This window comes from Saccopteryx leptura, chromosome 9, assembly GCF_036850995.1.
Source record: "Saccopteryx leptura isolate mSacLep1 chromosome 9, mSacLep1_pri_phased_curated, whole genome shotgun sequence".
Classification (NCBI taxonomy): domain Eukaryota; kingdom Metazoa; phylum Chordata; class Mammalia; order Chiroptera; family Emballonuridae; genus Saccopteryx; species Saccopteryx leptura.
Window position 1 is genome coordinate 10,819,226 of NC_089511.1, and position 15,034 is coordinate 10,834,259.

At 48.7% G+C, this 15,034-nt stretch overlaps 1 protein-coding gene across 1 annotated transcript; it reads right to left on the reverse strand.

Annotated features, from left to right (window-relative positions):
• Positions 1-82: 82 nt before the first annotated feature.
• PRSS54 (serine protease 54) lies at positions 83-10,969 on the reverse strand. The gene is made up of 6 exons (XM_066350177.1): positions 10,912-10,969; positions 10,076-10,247; positions 3,151-3,409; positions 2,402-2,533; positions 200-641; positions 83-114 (listed from the first exon to the last, which is right to left on the reverse strand). Exons 1-6 carry the CDS (start codon positions 10,967-10,969, stop codon positions 83-85), a joined length of 1,095 nt encoding a protein of 364 aa, XP_066206274.1.
• Positions 10,970-15,034: the final 4,065 nt, after the last annotated feature.

A 15,034-nucleotide genomic window follows, 5' to 3' on the forward strand; every position in this document is an offset into this window, starting at 1 on the left:
GCAGCCCGGATGTGCAATGATCAAAACTAGACCCTGAGACAGCGTGGTAAATGCCTGGCACCGGGCACCCTAAGCTTACCCTTCAGTTTGGAGGGCTAACTCCTAGACTGGATACTGTTACACGTGAAAACAAGCACAGAGGAACACAAGAGCATTTCTTGGTGCTGACGTAACCTGTTCTGACCTGAAACAGCCTTACCCTTCCCAGCCTGCTCATCGTAATAGTCATAGTATAAGGGTTTTGAGACATCCGCAGGGGTGGCCATGTCAAGAGAGCTGTCAAACTCCCTAATGCCTACACCCTCTCTCGAGCTGTTCTCTGACCACGAAGGTTTGGTGTTGCTTTGGTCTTGGACCGGGGCTTGGGTCCACGCAGCATGGCCCAGCTCAGAATATTTTTCCCGCGTCACAGCGCCGCGAGCCGAGTCCCCATGGAGGGGAACCGAGTTTTCCCAGTGGCGGAAGGCAGACAGGGGGAGACTGGTCGTCTTAGTCTTGGACATGATCCAGTCGCTGTAGTCTTCCACCTTGATGTACAGAAACAGACCAGGGCACCTCTCACCACCTGGGGACAGGATTCCTCTCAGCACCCACAGGTTCATCTGGTGCAGCTGACACATCATCGGGTTTCCTGGGTCCCCCTGTGACAAAGGACAGAAGGCTTCCAGTCTAAAAAAATGTTTTTTTAATATATCCCTGTGCAATTTACTGTTTGTTCTAGAAATATTTTACACTGGTTCCCATTGAAAATGGGGTGAATTCAGTGGTTTTCAACCAGCAGTCCACAGAGCGGGGCCGGTCTGCTCTTTCACGGACCAGTACAAACTTTCTGGTGGACTGGCTCCGGTCTGCAGACCAGCGGTTGAAAACCACTGGGGGCCCTGGCCGGTTGGCTCAGTGGAAGAGCGTCGGCCTGGCGTGCAGGAGTCCCGGGTTCGATTCCCGGCCAGGGCACACAGGAGCAGCGCCCATCTGCTTCTCCACCCCTCCCCCTCTCCTTCCTCTCTGTCTCTCTCTTCCCCTCCCGCAGCCAAGGCTCCATTGGAGCAAAGATAGCCCAGGAGCTGGGGATGGCTCCATGGCCTCTGCCTCAGGCGCTAGAGTGGCTCTGGTGGCAACAGAACAACACCCAGATGGGCAGAGCATCGCCCCCTGGTGGGTGTGCCGGGTGGATCCCTGTCAGGCGCATGCGGGAGTCTGTCTGACTGCCTCCCCGTTTCCAACTTCAGAAAAATACAAAAAAATAAAATAAAAAAATAAAAAAAGAAAACCACTGGGGCAGATGATCGGACACTCCTTTCAACCTAGGCAGACACCACCACACATTCCAATAAGGTGGCTTTTTCTTTTGTTATACAAATTATTCGTAGACTCCTGCAGTTTGCCAGTAGCTTCCTGGTTCCTAATTCATTTTCTTGCCCCTTCCAGGACTAAATCCCCTCCCTCTTTTGGTTTCTCATTCCTCAAATGTTGATACTACTCTCTCTTCTGGCCTGAAATGGTCACATTTCCCCCACTCCTCTCTCGTTTCCATACTTCATTTAAGCTGCTCGATCCCACGGACAGTCTTGTTAGGGTCAGAGTCACATTTCCGCGGGAGCACGCACTGGACTAGGGCCACAGCTTTTCACCTGAGCAGCTGTCTGTCACTGCACAAGCTCCCAGCATCCTCTGCTCCTGTGGGAGCTGTCCCTGGGGACTCAGGAATTCTGCCACACAGAGTGGGTAGAAGCTTGGGACACTTAGCTGTATATGTGACCCTGGCAAGTTGCTTATTTTGAAAGTAGGGTGGCTTAGTCATGTGACCCTGCAGATGGTGACTGGGTGGTCCATTCAGTAGGGTGTTTTGTTTTGTTTTAATTTTTTTGGGGGGGGGGGGTATTTTTCTGAAGTTGGAAATAGGGAGGCAGTCAGACAGACTCCCGCATGTGCCCGACCGGGATCCACCCGGCATGCCCACCAGGGGGCGATGCTCTGCCCATCTGGGGCATCGCTCTGTTGCAACCAGAGCCATTCTAGCGCCTGAAGCAGAGGCCATAGAGCCCTCCTCAGCACCTGGGCCAACTTTGCTCCAATGGAGCCTTGGCTGCGGGAGAGGAAGAGAGAGACAGAGAGGAAGGAGAGGGGGAGGGGTGGAGAAGCTGATGGGCGCTTTACCTGTGTGCCCTGGCCAGGGATCAAACCTGGGACTCCTACACACCAGGCCGACGCTCTACCACTGAGCCAACTGGCCAGGACCTCAGTAGGGTTTTGATTGAGCACTTGCCCTCTGCCAAGTGCTCTCTACCATAGAGATAGCCATGAGTCTCAAGTGACAGTCCCTGCCCCCACGAGTTCACCATCCCTTGAAGTGACCGCTGCTTACTGTCAGCATTGAGCTTCTACCCCATCATGTCCTTACCAAGCAGACAGTATTGGTCTCCTCCTCTACGTGATTGCCACATCCCATTTCCTTGGGTTTTATTAGGGGACACAGGTTGATCTCTTTCACGAAGATTTTCCTCAGGATACTCATCGTCATGTGATTTCCTGTCTGGACCATACAACAGAGAGCCCAGGAATTATTAACAAGAAGGCATCCCCAAAGTCAACTCAACTATGACTCACATGTCCAGATGGGAGTGGGTGGAAACTGTTCTGATAAACCCCTTTCCTCACAGAAATCAGAACCTGTGTCTGAGATTTTACTGAATACCACTCTTGCTTTGAACTTGAATGTGAATATAGGCAGAGAACATATTCACTTTCTCAACATCTATAGAGAATACACTTCCCGGTTATTTCCCAAGAATAAAAAGGAAACAAGGATGGCTTAGGCAAAGAGCACGATTTGCTCTAATTCAGGGCATAATGTCCCCAGTCCCTCTATAATCTTGCACTAATTTCAGGTTGTCAGCTGCCTACGTACTTCCAATTTTGATGCAGAACTAGAATAAAAAGGACGTAGTATAAGAGTGACCACAGAAGGGACAAGCCCCGGGAATCATGACTGATTTAGGTGAGGGTTCCAGCCCAGCTCTAGAACCTCGAGCCACATGCATTATTCAGATAAGCCCCAGAACGGTTCATCCATGTCACCACTCCCCATCCCCCCCCCCCCCCCCCCGTTAGCACACCCACAGCCTCCTCTAGGGGAAGGCAGGCATTAACTGCAGACGTGGGAATCCATCCGGCCACCCAGCAGTTCTTCAAGGTGAGTTGCATTTGCAGCTTTCTGGTGAGGAAGCAGATGGACTGGACCAGGCTGTTGAACTGCATCGCCGTGTCTGTCTTCAGGAGGGCTAAGTTATGGGTCATCGTTTTGTTGTCAAAGCCCTTGTGGAGGATGATGGTGTTGACTGGATACTCTTCATGAGAGATCACCGTGGCGTCCATCTCAGCTATCCCCACGACAGCGACGGCACTCCTCCTAGAGAGAGAGAGAGCAAGGGCGTCTTGAGAAACCAAGGTTCCGAGGCAGCTTGAGATGTCCCCGTTTTCACATTTACTGTTTTTCTCAGCCTGGAACACATTCAACTCATCTTTCCTGGGCCTTAAGTGCTACTCACCCTTTGGATCCAGTCGCAGGAAATCTTTACTGAACCCCTCGGCTTGTGCTCTCCTATGGGAGCCCATAGACCCTTGGGGGTTCTTCTATCTTAACATCCTTCGTTCCAGCGCCTCAAGACAATTGGTTACGTTATGGCCAATTACCTTTTTTTCTTCTATGCATAGCTTTTTTTTTTTTTAACATAGTTGTCATCATATCAAAGGCATTCTCTTGACTCAATTTTAGTACATAACATTTTAATACAAGCATCCTTCCATAATATATACTCGGTAAAAACACTTCAGATTAATGCCGGTGTTAATGATGGCAGAGTTCAGTGGGTCTTTTCCCCTTTACCTCTCGGGAATCGCCCGAGGAACTATGAGCATGAAAAACAAATGCAAACACCATAAAACCGAGAGACGCTAGAGAATCCAAACCTGGGAATCAGAGGAAGCACTGATAAAAGCAGGGAGAGGCAGCAAGTGTGTGTGTGAGGGGGTCATAGATGACACTTACTGCCACAGAATCGGGGAAGCTGGTCACACAGGCTTCTCCACAAAGAAGCAGAAAGAAAAGAAATAAGCCATGACCGGAACCAAGGCCAAATTGGAAGCGGCATAAAGAATAGAGACCACAGAAAACACAGTAAGGGACACAGAAGGTAGGACTGAGGAAAGTGACCAAAATGAAATGGACACGAACAAAGACTTTGAAAGGCCGGAGAGGAGAGTGGCAGTCAGCAGAGGGTCCGCAGACCACGAAGGCGGTAACTAGGAGACCGAAAGAAAAAAAAACATTTCAAGATACAATGTAAGAAAAATTTCCAGAAATGAGACTTGAACCTATAGTTAGGATGGGGCCTCCATACTCTGGGGGGGGGAAATGGTACAGAATGATCACCACAGAGACATATCCTTGTCAGCTCCTAGTGGGAAACAGCTGGCATACTTAAATAAGGTCAGGTGAGGAAAGTTTAATGAAGGGACTTTTTACAAAGGCCTTAGCAGAACGCAAGGAAATCATAGGGAATAGTGCATTACAGCTTCCTGCTGAAGTAACAACAAGGTACTGGTGTCCCTAGGCTCTAGGCGAGACAAGGGAAAGGGAGCCGTCAGAGCGCTGGGGAGTGGGTCACTTGGCTGCAGGAGGCAGCCAGACTGCAGTACTCCTCAGGGGAATAAGGACCTTGACCTCACACCACTCCCTGTGATCTCTTGCTAGTGCTCCCCTTACCCAAACCCAACTGGAACCCAGGAGGCAAGTGTGCCCATTGTCATAACCCACACAGGCCGGCCCCTGGCCCCCAGAGTGTAGCAGAGAATAAAGAGTGCGTCTGGAGGGGTAAATGAGAAAGAGCCAGCATACCTAGTAGAGCTGCTGGACTTGGAAAGGAATCCCTGGGCATTCAGACCAAATAAGAGTGTCATCCTAAATGTGGCCATCTAAGCCTGACCTGTGGTGGCGCAGTGAGTGGATCAAGTGTCGACCTGGAATGCTGAGGTCGCCAGTTCAAAACCCTGGGCTTGCCCGGTCAAGACACATATGGGAGTTGATGCTTCCTGCCCCCCCCCCCCCCGTCTCTCTTCTCTAAAATGAATAAATAAATTTTAAAAAACATTAAAAAAATGTGGCCATCAAATTCGTTGTCTAACCCAGGGAAGGGGGATGCTAACATCAGGACACTGGGACAGTGGTTGTAAACCAGGCATCTCCCAGACACGCTAGGCTGTGTGGTCACCCGCCTACGGAGGGAAAGTTCAGACTGGCTTCAGACTTCCCTGCAGCAAGATTTAATACCAGAAGCCAGGGGATAATAACCTTTCTTTTGAGCCCTCAAAAGAAGTGAGCTGTGATCTATGACTTCTATCCTTAAGTGGTCATTCAAGTTTAAGAGCAGCACATTTCTGAATACGCCGAAACCAAGGCTATGAAGTCCTTGGGAGCCCGGTAAGATACGACTTGGAGACAAATTTAGCCAATTCTGGGGCTGAATGGAGAAAACCCGGCAAAAAGGGCTGCCAGTAAGTGTGGAGTTCCTTATAATCTTAGACTGAATTAAAATGAAAATTTACTAAATTTTAGACTGGAGTGAGAATGTAAACCTTGGCAATAATCAAACGGTTTGACTAAAGCTGAAAAGGAGGTCAGAGGTTTTTCCCTCATCTTCTATAGGAGTCTACACATATGGTTTATACATGGCTACTCTAGGGTGTAACAAGGATGTGCAAATACACACATGAATCAAGGTAAACATGATAGCACGTATACTCTATTAAAATTGGGTGACGGAGGAGAAAGGGAGGAGTGAGAAAAGGAATTGTGGTGTTGGCCACGGTAGAGTCTAGAGAGGACCATTCAGAAAGAACCAGAGGATTTAGAAACTTCCCATGAAACTTTAACTCTAAAGTGAGCGCCAGAGCAAAAATTCACACTTTCCAAATGCGTCAGAAGAGACATGCAAAGCAAAGTCCATGTAGTGAAAGCAAAAGAAAGAAGCAGTAAATCCAGTAAATGTCACGTAAAATAAAAACAAGAAGCGGGAGTTTCCATCTGAACATCAGCAAGAGACAAAGAAAGGCTCTTAACGATGAGAAAGAACTCAGTCTATAGTGACAACCTCGCAGTTATAAACATTCAGCAGCAAGTAACACAATGTCTACAAAGGAAACATCCAGGAAACGCGGAGAAAGAGCCGGGAGCTTGTTCGTGATAAGGGATCTTAATTCACCTCTGTCAGCCCAGGACAGATCAGGGACACTCCCTCCCCCAGTTTATATACTAAATTGTACACCAAAGACAGAGAATGAACTTTTGAATTTACCTGTGGAAAATATTCATGTAGACCACATACAGCAGACCACAAGGACAGCCTTAAGAAATTCCTAAGTCACCACACGGAATAATTCTAAATTAAATGATGCCAGAAAATAAAACAAACACCTACCACCCTGAGTCAAACAGAAAATCCAATCAAAACAGCAGACTAAACAGAAAAGAGTAGTAACGAAAAACGACCACACAAAGCAGAAGCGCTCGGAAGGGCTAGCTGGTAGTGGCCATTAAGACTCAGCCTGGCTGCGGAGAAAAGGGAACTCTCATCCACTGTTGGTGGGACTGTAAAGTAGTACAACCATTATGGAGGAAAGTATGGTGGTTCCTCAAAAAACTGCAAATAAAACTACCTTATGACCCAGCAATCCCTCTACTGGGTATATACCCTAAAACCTCAGAATCATTGACACGTAAAGACACATGTAGCCCCATGTTCATTGCAGCACTGTTCACAGTGGCCAAGACATGGAAACAACCAAAAAGCCCTTCAATAGAAGACTGGATAAAGAAGATGTGGCACATATACACTATGGAATACTACTCAGCCATAAGAAATGATGACATCAGATCATTTACAGCAAAATGGTGGGATCTTGATAACATTATACGGAGTGAAATAAGTAAATCAGAAAAAAACAAGAACTACATGATTCCATACATTGGTGGAACATAAAAAACGAGACTAAGAGACATGGACAAGAGTGTGGTGGTTACCAGGGGTGGGGGGAGGGAGGATGCAGGAGGGAGGGAGGGAGAGAGTTAGGGGGAAGGGGAGGGGCACAGAGAAAACTAGATAGAGGACAATCTGACTCTGGGTGAGGGGTATGCAACATAATTTAATGACAAGATAACCTAGACATGTTTTCTTTGAATATATGTACCCTGAATTATTAATGTCATCAAATTAACATTAATAAAAATTTATTAAAAAAAAAAGACTCAGCCCGGGCTTCCCATTCCTCAGTTACTCATGCAACAATATACCGGCATGTGTGTTGAAATGACGTATGTGCTGGTATATCTACTGCAGCATTTCTGGTACTGGTAAAAGATGGAAAACAATGTCAGTTCCCATTGTGAGAGGACTGTAACTGTGGTTCATCCATCCTGGGATACTGTGCAGCTGAGGAAAAAGAATGTGGTCGCTCTCTCTCCCTCTCTGTGTCGATAAGAAAAGACCTCCCCAACATTCATGATAGAGTGAAAACAGCAGAGAGTGAAATACCAGTTGTATTGGGGGGGGATGTTATAGACTGAATTGTGGTCCCCCTAAAATTTATTTGTGAAACTCTAACCCCAAATATGACTGAATTTTCAGACAGGGCCTCTAAGGGGGTCTGTCTGACCCCCTTAAGTTTAATTCAGATAGTAGGGGTAGAATTCCAATCCAATAAAACTGGTATAGAAACACCAGGAGGGTGCATACGCAGAGGAGAACTGTGTGAGGACACAGTGAGAAGCCGGCCCTCTGCAAGTCAAGGAGAGAGTCCTCAGGGGAAACCAATGCTGCCAGCACCTTGATCTTGGACGTGCAGCCTCCAGAGCAGTAAGAAATAAGTTTCTGCTGTGTCAGCCACCTGGTCTGTGGCATTGTGTTACAGCAGCCCTAGCACACTAATACTGGGGGGAAGGAAAATTCTCCCTCCGTCAACAGACGTAAGAAACAATATACACAGACCTGTAGCTATATAGATATCCATAAATGTACTGAGCATTTAAGGAAGAATACCCTAGAAACTGGTGACAGGGCTCAAGGGAGGGATACTAGTAACTGAAGTTCCGGAGAGGGAAGGACTGCCCTTCTTTGTATAGCCTTTGGTTTCTCATGAACATTATACTTTATACATGGATTTCACTTAAATCCATGTATTTTCAATTTAAAAATATAAATCAGCCTGACTTGTGGTGGCACAGTGGATAAAGCGTCGACCTGGAACGCTGAGGTCACCAGTTCAAAACCCTGGGCTTGCCTGGTCAAGGCACATATGGGAGTTGACGCTTCCTGCTCCTCTCCCTTCTCTCTCTCTCTCTATCTCTCTCTTTCTCTCTCTCTCCTCGTTCTCTAAAAATGAATAAATAAAATCTAAAAATTAAAAAATATATATAAATCACACATTAAAAAATTCAGCAGCTGCACAATATTCCATTGAATATATATACTATAATTTGTTTTGCCAATTGTAGTCATTATCTTCTCTATGTATATATATAAAATATAGTGCATAAATAGTATTTCTATATTATACAATATAGTATATAGTATGTATACTATTTATACACTATTGTATAATATATACCATATACAAAGTGTATTGTATATACTATTCATACATTATACATTATATGTAATATACTATACATAAAAGAATAATATACTATTATTTCTCCATGATAATTGTACATTATGTTCCAGAGTTTTGTTTATTAACCATCCTATGAACAACCTTATGCACAACCTTTTTCCAGTGGTTGAAATTATTTCCTTAATGTTGACTCCCAAAAGCAAACCGATTGGATCAAAAAGTAAGATGTTTTACATAAAATGTTATTCCTTTAATAACATTTTTAAAAATTTATTTATTGATTTTAGAGAGGCGAGGAGAGAGAGAGAGAGAGAGAAGGGGGAGGAGCAGGAAGCATCAACTCCCATATGTGCCTTGACCAGGCAGGCCTGGGGTTTTGACCAGGCAGGCCTGGGGTTTTGAACTGGCGACCTCAGTGTTCAAGGTCAACGCTTTATCCACTGCACCACCACAGGTCAGGCTTCCTTTAATAACATTTGTAGGGGTTTTTTTTCTGCTTTAAAAGAATACACATTGGCCCTGGCCGGTTGGCTCAGCGGTAGAGCGTCGGCCTGGCGTGCGAGGGACCCGGGTTCGATTCCTGGCCAGGGCACATAGGAGAAGCGCCCATTTGCTTCTCCACACCCCCCCCCTCCTTCCTCTCTGTCTCTCTCTTCCCCTCCCGCAGCCAAGGCTCCATTGGAGCAGAGATGGCCCGGGCGCTGGGGATGGCTCCTTGGCCTCTGCCCCAGGCGCTAGAGTGGCTCTGGTCGCAACAGAGCGACGCCCCGGAGGGGCAGAGCATCGCCCCCTGGTGGGCAGAGCGTTGCCCCTGGTGGGCGTGCCGGGTGGATCCCGGTAGGGCGCATGCGGGAGTCTGTCTGACTGTCTCTCCCCGTTTCCAGCTTCAGAAAAAGACAAAAAAAAAAAAAAAAAAAGAATACACATTATTGTAAAAAATTTGGAAAACACAGCAAACTTCAAAGAAGAAAATAATAAAAGTGCTTTGAGCATCCAGAGATAAGCACTCCTAGGTATTTGCATGTTTCCTTTGAGCCCTTTCCCTATGGAGTGTGTGTGTGTGTGTGTGTGTGTGTGTGTGTGTGTGGCAGTCACATTGTTAAGGCCTGAGGCGAGTGTTTTAAGATTAGGGCTCCCATCAACCGCAGTGCCTCTGTGATCCCAGTAAAATGGGAAGGAACATCCTTCCCGCCGAGCATGGCACCCGACTGCTCCAACTTTGGCATCTGGTGTCTTGAGGACTCCAAGACTCAGGACAGAGCAGGTGCTGGGCCGGTAAAAAGCCCTGTCACCCTGTCACCCAGAATTCACCTTCCAGACCTCCCCAAGCTGAACAGGAAACAGAGCCCCCCTATCCTGCCCCGGGGGTGGGGCTCGGCTTGTAGGCCCCAGAGCCGGGGGTACTGGCCTGTTCTCGAAGGCGGAGGCGATGCTGAGGATCCAGAACTCACTGAGGATGCTGCCGAAAGCCAGGTGGCTGTGGTGGGAGTCCTGCAGGGACACCACCCACGGGAACTCCTCTGCGCTGACCAAACCCTCCTCGGAAGCTTCTACAACGCTGGCTTCCTGCATGCCACAACCTGGAGACGGGTTGAGGGTGGGGTCTCACTGCGGGGGCGAGACCGCAGGAACTCCCCCTCCCCCTCCTGCTGGGTTCCCACTCCGTCTGGCTCTCCATCCTGGTCACCACTAACTCTCCCACCCCCCGCTTCTTTTCCTAGGGGTCCCCTTCCCTATAAAGGGCTCTTGGTGGCATCTTGGAATCTAAAAACAATGTTAGGCTACTCAGAAATGAAATGTTTGCCCTGGGTCACTTGTGTGCAGGGCCTGGTTGCCACAGGCGGCAGGCTCCCGGAGGACACCTCCACCTGCAAGGTGCTGGGGCATGTCCCCAGGAAGACCAAGAAGGGGCTGTGAGTGGGAAAGCAGCCTCCCACCGACCCCCGCTGTCCAGCGCCCCCCTACCCCCTCAGCCTGAGGTTTATTTTCCTAACTGCACTCTCTCCGGAGGATCAGCGCTGACAACAGGCAGCTGAAGCCACGGTTTCCTACATCCACGCCCCACGTTCCGTGCCTTTGCCTGGCTTCCGCCAATAACGCATGCTGCCGGCCCAAAGTGCGGGGAGTCATCTTCCCCACCGAGGCCCTCTTGGACATTAGGGACCATTTACTTCCCCGGGAAGATTCCCCCTGCCACGTGATACAGGATCAGCTATGTCACGGCGGAAGACAGCCCGCACTCACTGGCAGAAGCGTGGGAGACGTACAGCAGCGCCAAGAGCATCCCTGTCATCTCGGCCATCCCCAAGGAGAGGCGCAGCAGACACCATGGGCAGCTGCGGAAACAACAGCCCAACAGCGCACAGGCTTCTTCTCTCCTCCCCAAAGGGGTGAACTGCCCCGCCAGGGTCGGAGGCCCAGCCTCCTGCCTTCCCACCGACAAAGCCTCCAACACGTGAGGCACAGACCTGTCACGTCCCTATGGCTCGCTTCCGTGCGGTAAAGAGGCAGGGACCAGCTGTCCGGCACCGAGATCGGCGAGGATTCCTGAGATGACCCAAGGGGAGGAGGCAGCCCACGCCTGTCAATCCAGCCAGGGTCCTCGGATTCCCATAGAGTTGGGTCTCAGAAGGGTGTTGTCTTTTGACCCGTGGACTTCAACCCTCGCCCTAACTCTGTAGCTATAAAATGCTCCTGAAAGCAAAAAGCAGGGGTTTAGTGCCCATGCTGGTTTGGACCCTCCTACTCCGCCAACTAAAAGCATGCTCGATTTCTTTCGGCTAGGGACCGCTCCTGCTTTTACATGGTGCCAGCCCCGGCGTTTTGCTTAGTTAATTCTCACAAGAACCCTGTGAATTAGACACTACCCTTAGCCCCATTTTACAGATTCAGAAACTGACACTTCGAGTCACTGAGAAGCCTGCCTAAGGGCACACAGCTGCCGAATGGAGAGGCTGGAATCCAAGTTCAGGTCTGTCTAAAGCAGGGGTCCCCAAACTACAGCCTGCAGGCCACATGCGGCCCCCTGAGGCCATTTATCCCGCCCCGCCGCACTTCTGGAAGGGGCACCTCTTTCATAGGTGGTCAGTGGAGGAGCATAGTTCCCATTGAAATACTGGTCAGTTTGTTGATTTAAATTTATTTGTTTGTTATTTTAAATATTGTATTTCTTCCTGTTTTGTTTTTTTACTTTAAAATAAGATATGTGCAGTGTGCATAGGGATTTGTTCATAGTTTTTTTATAGTCCGGCCCTCCAACGGTCTGAGGGACGGTGAACTGGCCTCCTGTGTAAAAAATTTGGGGACCCCTGGTCTAAAGCCAAAGCCCGTGGCTCTTCACCGTCTGCCATACCTCCAGGCCTGCCCTTGCCTCAAGCCATGCTCAGGAGTCTGAGGAACCCGTGGCTGCCATTCTCAGTCACCATGTTCCACTCTCCACACCGGATGTCGCTTATCGCCAGGATGGTTCTCAGAGTTCCTCTGTGAACTGCTCCTGCTAATGGAGAAATGAACTCTCTCTCACCTTACACAGCAGAGCCCAACAGAGGGGTTCCTTCTACCACCTTGGGAAGAATGTTCCATTATGGCATCATGGTTACCATGGTACCACCAAGCAAACGTCTGGACATGGAGACTTAGGAGGAGCCAGGATGAAAAGCCTGCCTGTTTTCTGAACTTGGCAGGGCTATTCTGGAAGCCTGGCTGTCCCCAGGCCTGACCAAGAAGACATCCCTTTTGCCAGATCACAAAGTCCTGGCCAGTTGTGGCCCTGGTCTGTCTACCTCCTCAGCACCCACCCTGTGTCCACACAAGTGTGTCAGACTGGACAGAGGAAGCCAGCGACTAGGGTGGGTTTGGTTTTTCCAGTCCCTGTGAGCATTCTCATACTCCCAGGGTGGTTTCCCGGAGGCTCAGCCCAGTTGTCCTTAGTGGCTCCAAACCAAGCTACCCCACAGGCAGTCACATCGTGGGGCCGCATGGGAGCTGCTCTCCGGCCACTGCGAGAAGCTTTGGTTTCAGCCCGGATGCCAGGATTGAGGGAAGTGTTGACAGTGTGGTGGTAAGATGTTCCTCCGTGGGATCAGAGGGCTTGCAGGCTGCGGGTGCAGGCGCTCCAGAAATAGTTATTGGACCCGTGGAAGAATGGCTGACGGAAGGAAGGAGGGCTGGATGGAGAGTGAAGCCTTACTCAGAAAGGAGCTGCTGCTCCTCCCCCCCCCCCAGGGTCCCCGGATACCCTGAGCCACCCCCCACACTCTCCATCACCTTTAACACTGAGCAGAGCGAGCAGGGCGTGGCTTCTGCTTAGAGAACAGACTGGGAAAGCTTGCTGGCAGTGGGAGAAGTGGAACTTAATCCTTCAGTATGTTCTGCACGGCAGGTCTCAACGAGCTTGCCCATTTTCTTGTTTATGATTGACAGTCACCCTACCAAGATGGAGGAATGACCTGAGATTTCCGGATGGTATCCTGGCAGCTCAGGGCAGGAAGGTCACTTGCCTAACACCACACACCTACAAAGGGCAGGGGCAGAACTTCCAGCTCCAGGGTGATGAACCATCTCCACGTATGTGTTTCTCAGCCTGGACCTTGTGCTGTCTTTACAGGGGGCGGAAGCAGAATTGATGACTGAGCCAAAAGACACGGGGCTGCTCTTTAGGAGTCGGATGCTGAGGCTGGTGCATGAGACCCCAACTGCCTCCGAATTCCTCTTAATTCCTGCATGAAAAGCCACGTGCGTGCAGGCCGCCAGAAACACTCTGTCTCCTCAGCAGACCTCATGAACAGTAGGCCTTAAATTGTCACCTTCTCTGGGCTGCTCAATGCAGGCCATCCACTCTAGGTAAAAAAAATTTTTTTTTTTTTTGGTATTTTTCCAGAGTTAGAAGCGGGGAGGCAGTCATACAGACTCCCGCACGTGCCGGACCGGAATCCACCAGCATGCCCACCAGGGGGCGATGCTTGGCCCATCTGGGGCTGTTGCTCCATAGTGGCAGGAGCCATTCCAGCACCTGAGGTGGAGGCCATGGAGCCACCATCCTCAGCGTTCCGGTCAACTTTGCTCCAGTGGAGCCTTGGCTGCAGGAGGGGAAGAGAGAGATAGAGAGGAAGGAGAGGGGGAAGGGTGGGCAAGCAGATGGGCACTTCTTCTGTGTGCCCTGACCGGGAATAGAACCCAGGACTTCCACACGCCCGGCTGATGCTCTACCGCTGAGCCAACCAGCCAGGGCATTTAGGTAAAACTTTTAAAGATTCATCAAAATTTCTAAAATTACTATTTAACTCTTTACAGGTAAAATAACAGCCATACTAGTTTTCTATCTTTGAGAGGAAATTTGTTTGCAACCTTACTGCAAGGGCTCCATATCCAGGATTGTGACAGCAAGAAACATGTAGTGTCTCAACCTGTCACTTTCTGTTTTTACTCCATATCTCTGCCAGGTTAGGAAATCCCACTCTCAGTCACAGGAAATCTGAAAGTGCAGCAAGTTATGGCAGCTTTGTCGGAGAGTCCTGGATTTTCAGATTGGATGTGGACTCCAAAATCTCAGAGCCATTTTTTTTTCACTGATGACTGCTCCCGGCTGCCCCTGAGCCCGCCCACCATGCTCAAAACATGGGGAGTTGAAAATTTCTTCTGGGACGCTGGAAGTTTCATCCTGGGAGATAGCGATGGGTACATTTCTAGTCCACTTGGTTGCTTTTCCTCCGGAAAATATTTCTTCACATTGCATGGCATATTTGGGAAATGGTTTTCTAATATGCCAATAAGAATGCTGGCTGGCTAGCTCGGCTGGTTAGAGCATGGTCTGGATATGCAAGGTTGCTAGTTCAATCCCTGGTCAGGACATAAACAGGATGTTTCTCTCTCTCTCTCTCTCTCCCACTTCCTCTCTCTAAAATCAATGAATAATTAAAAAAAAGTCAGTAAGAGCTTTACTATGTTTAAAATTCTCTTGTGAAATTACCAAAACAAACAAAAAAATAATCAAGGACCTCTTCATTTACGTACCACACATTTTCTAAGCATCGCTTGCTAGTCATCATTGGTTTTTTGAATAGTTAAGCAAAATCTCTGCTAGTTCAAATACGGCATAGTTATTGCTCACCTGCATGGTCTGAGGTTGATATTGCTATCACGTCCTAGAGTCTTCGGAACAGGCACTTTGTTAATAGGTCAGGCTGCCTTCTCTTTGCATTATTTTTCATTAATATCAACGTTCTCATTCATGAAAAGCTTGCCAGCCATGGTATGACGTCTGCTATAAGGAGCTTAACTTTGAATGAGGTTTTGCATTTATTTAGATCTATCTATTCTCTGCTTAGCAAAAAAACAAAATTCAAGAATTTCTTGTAAAGCTTTATAA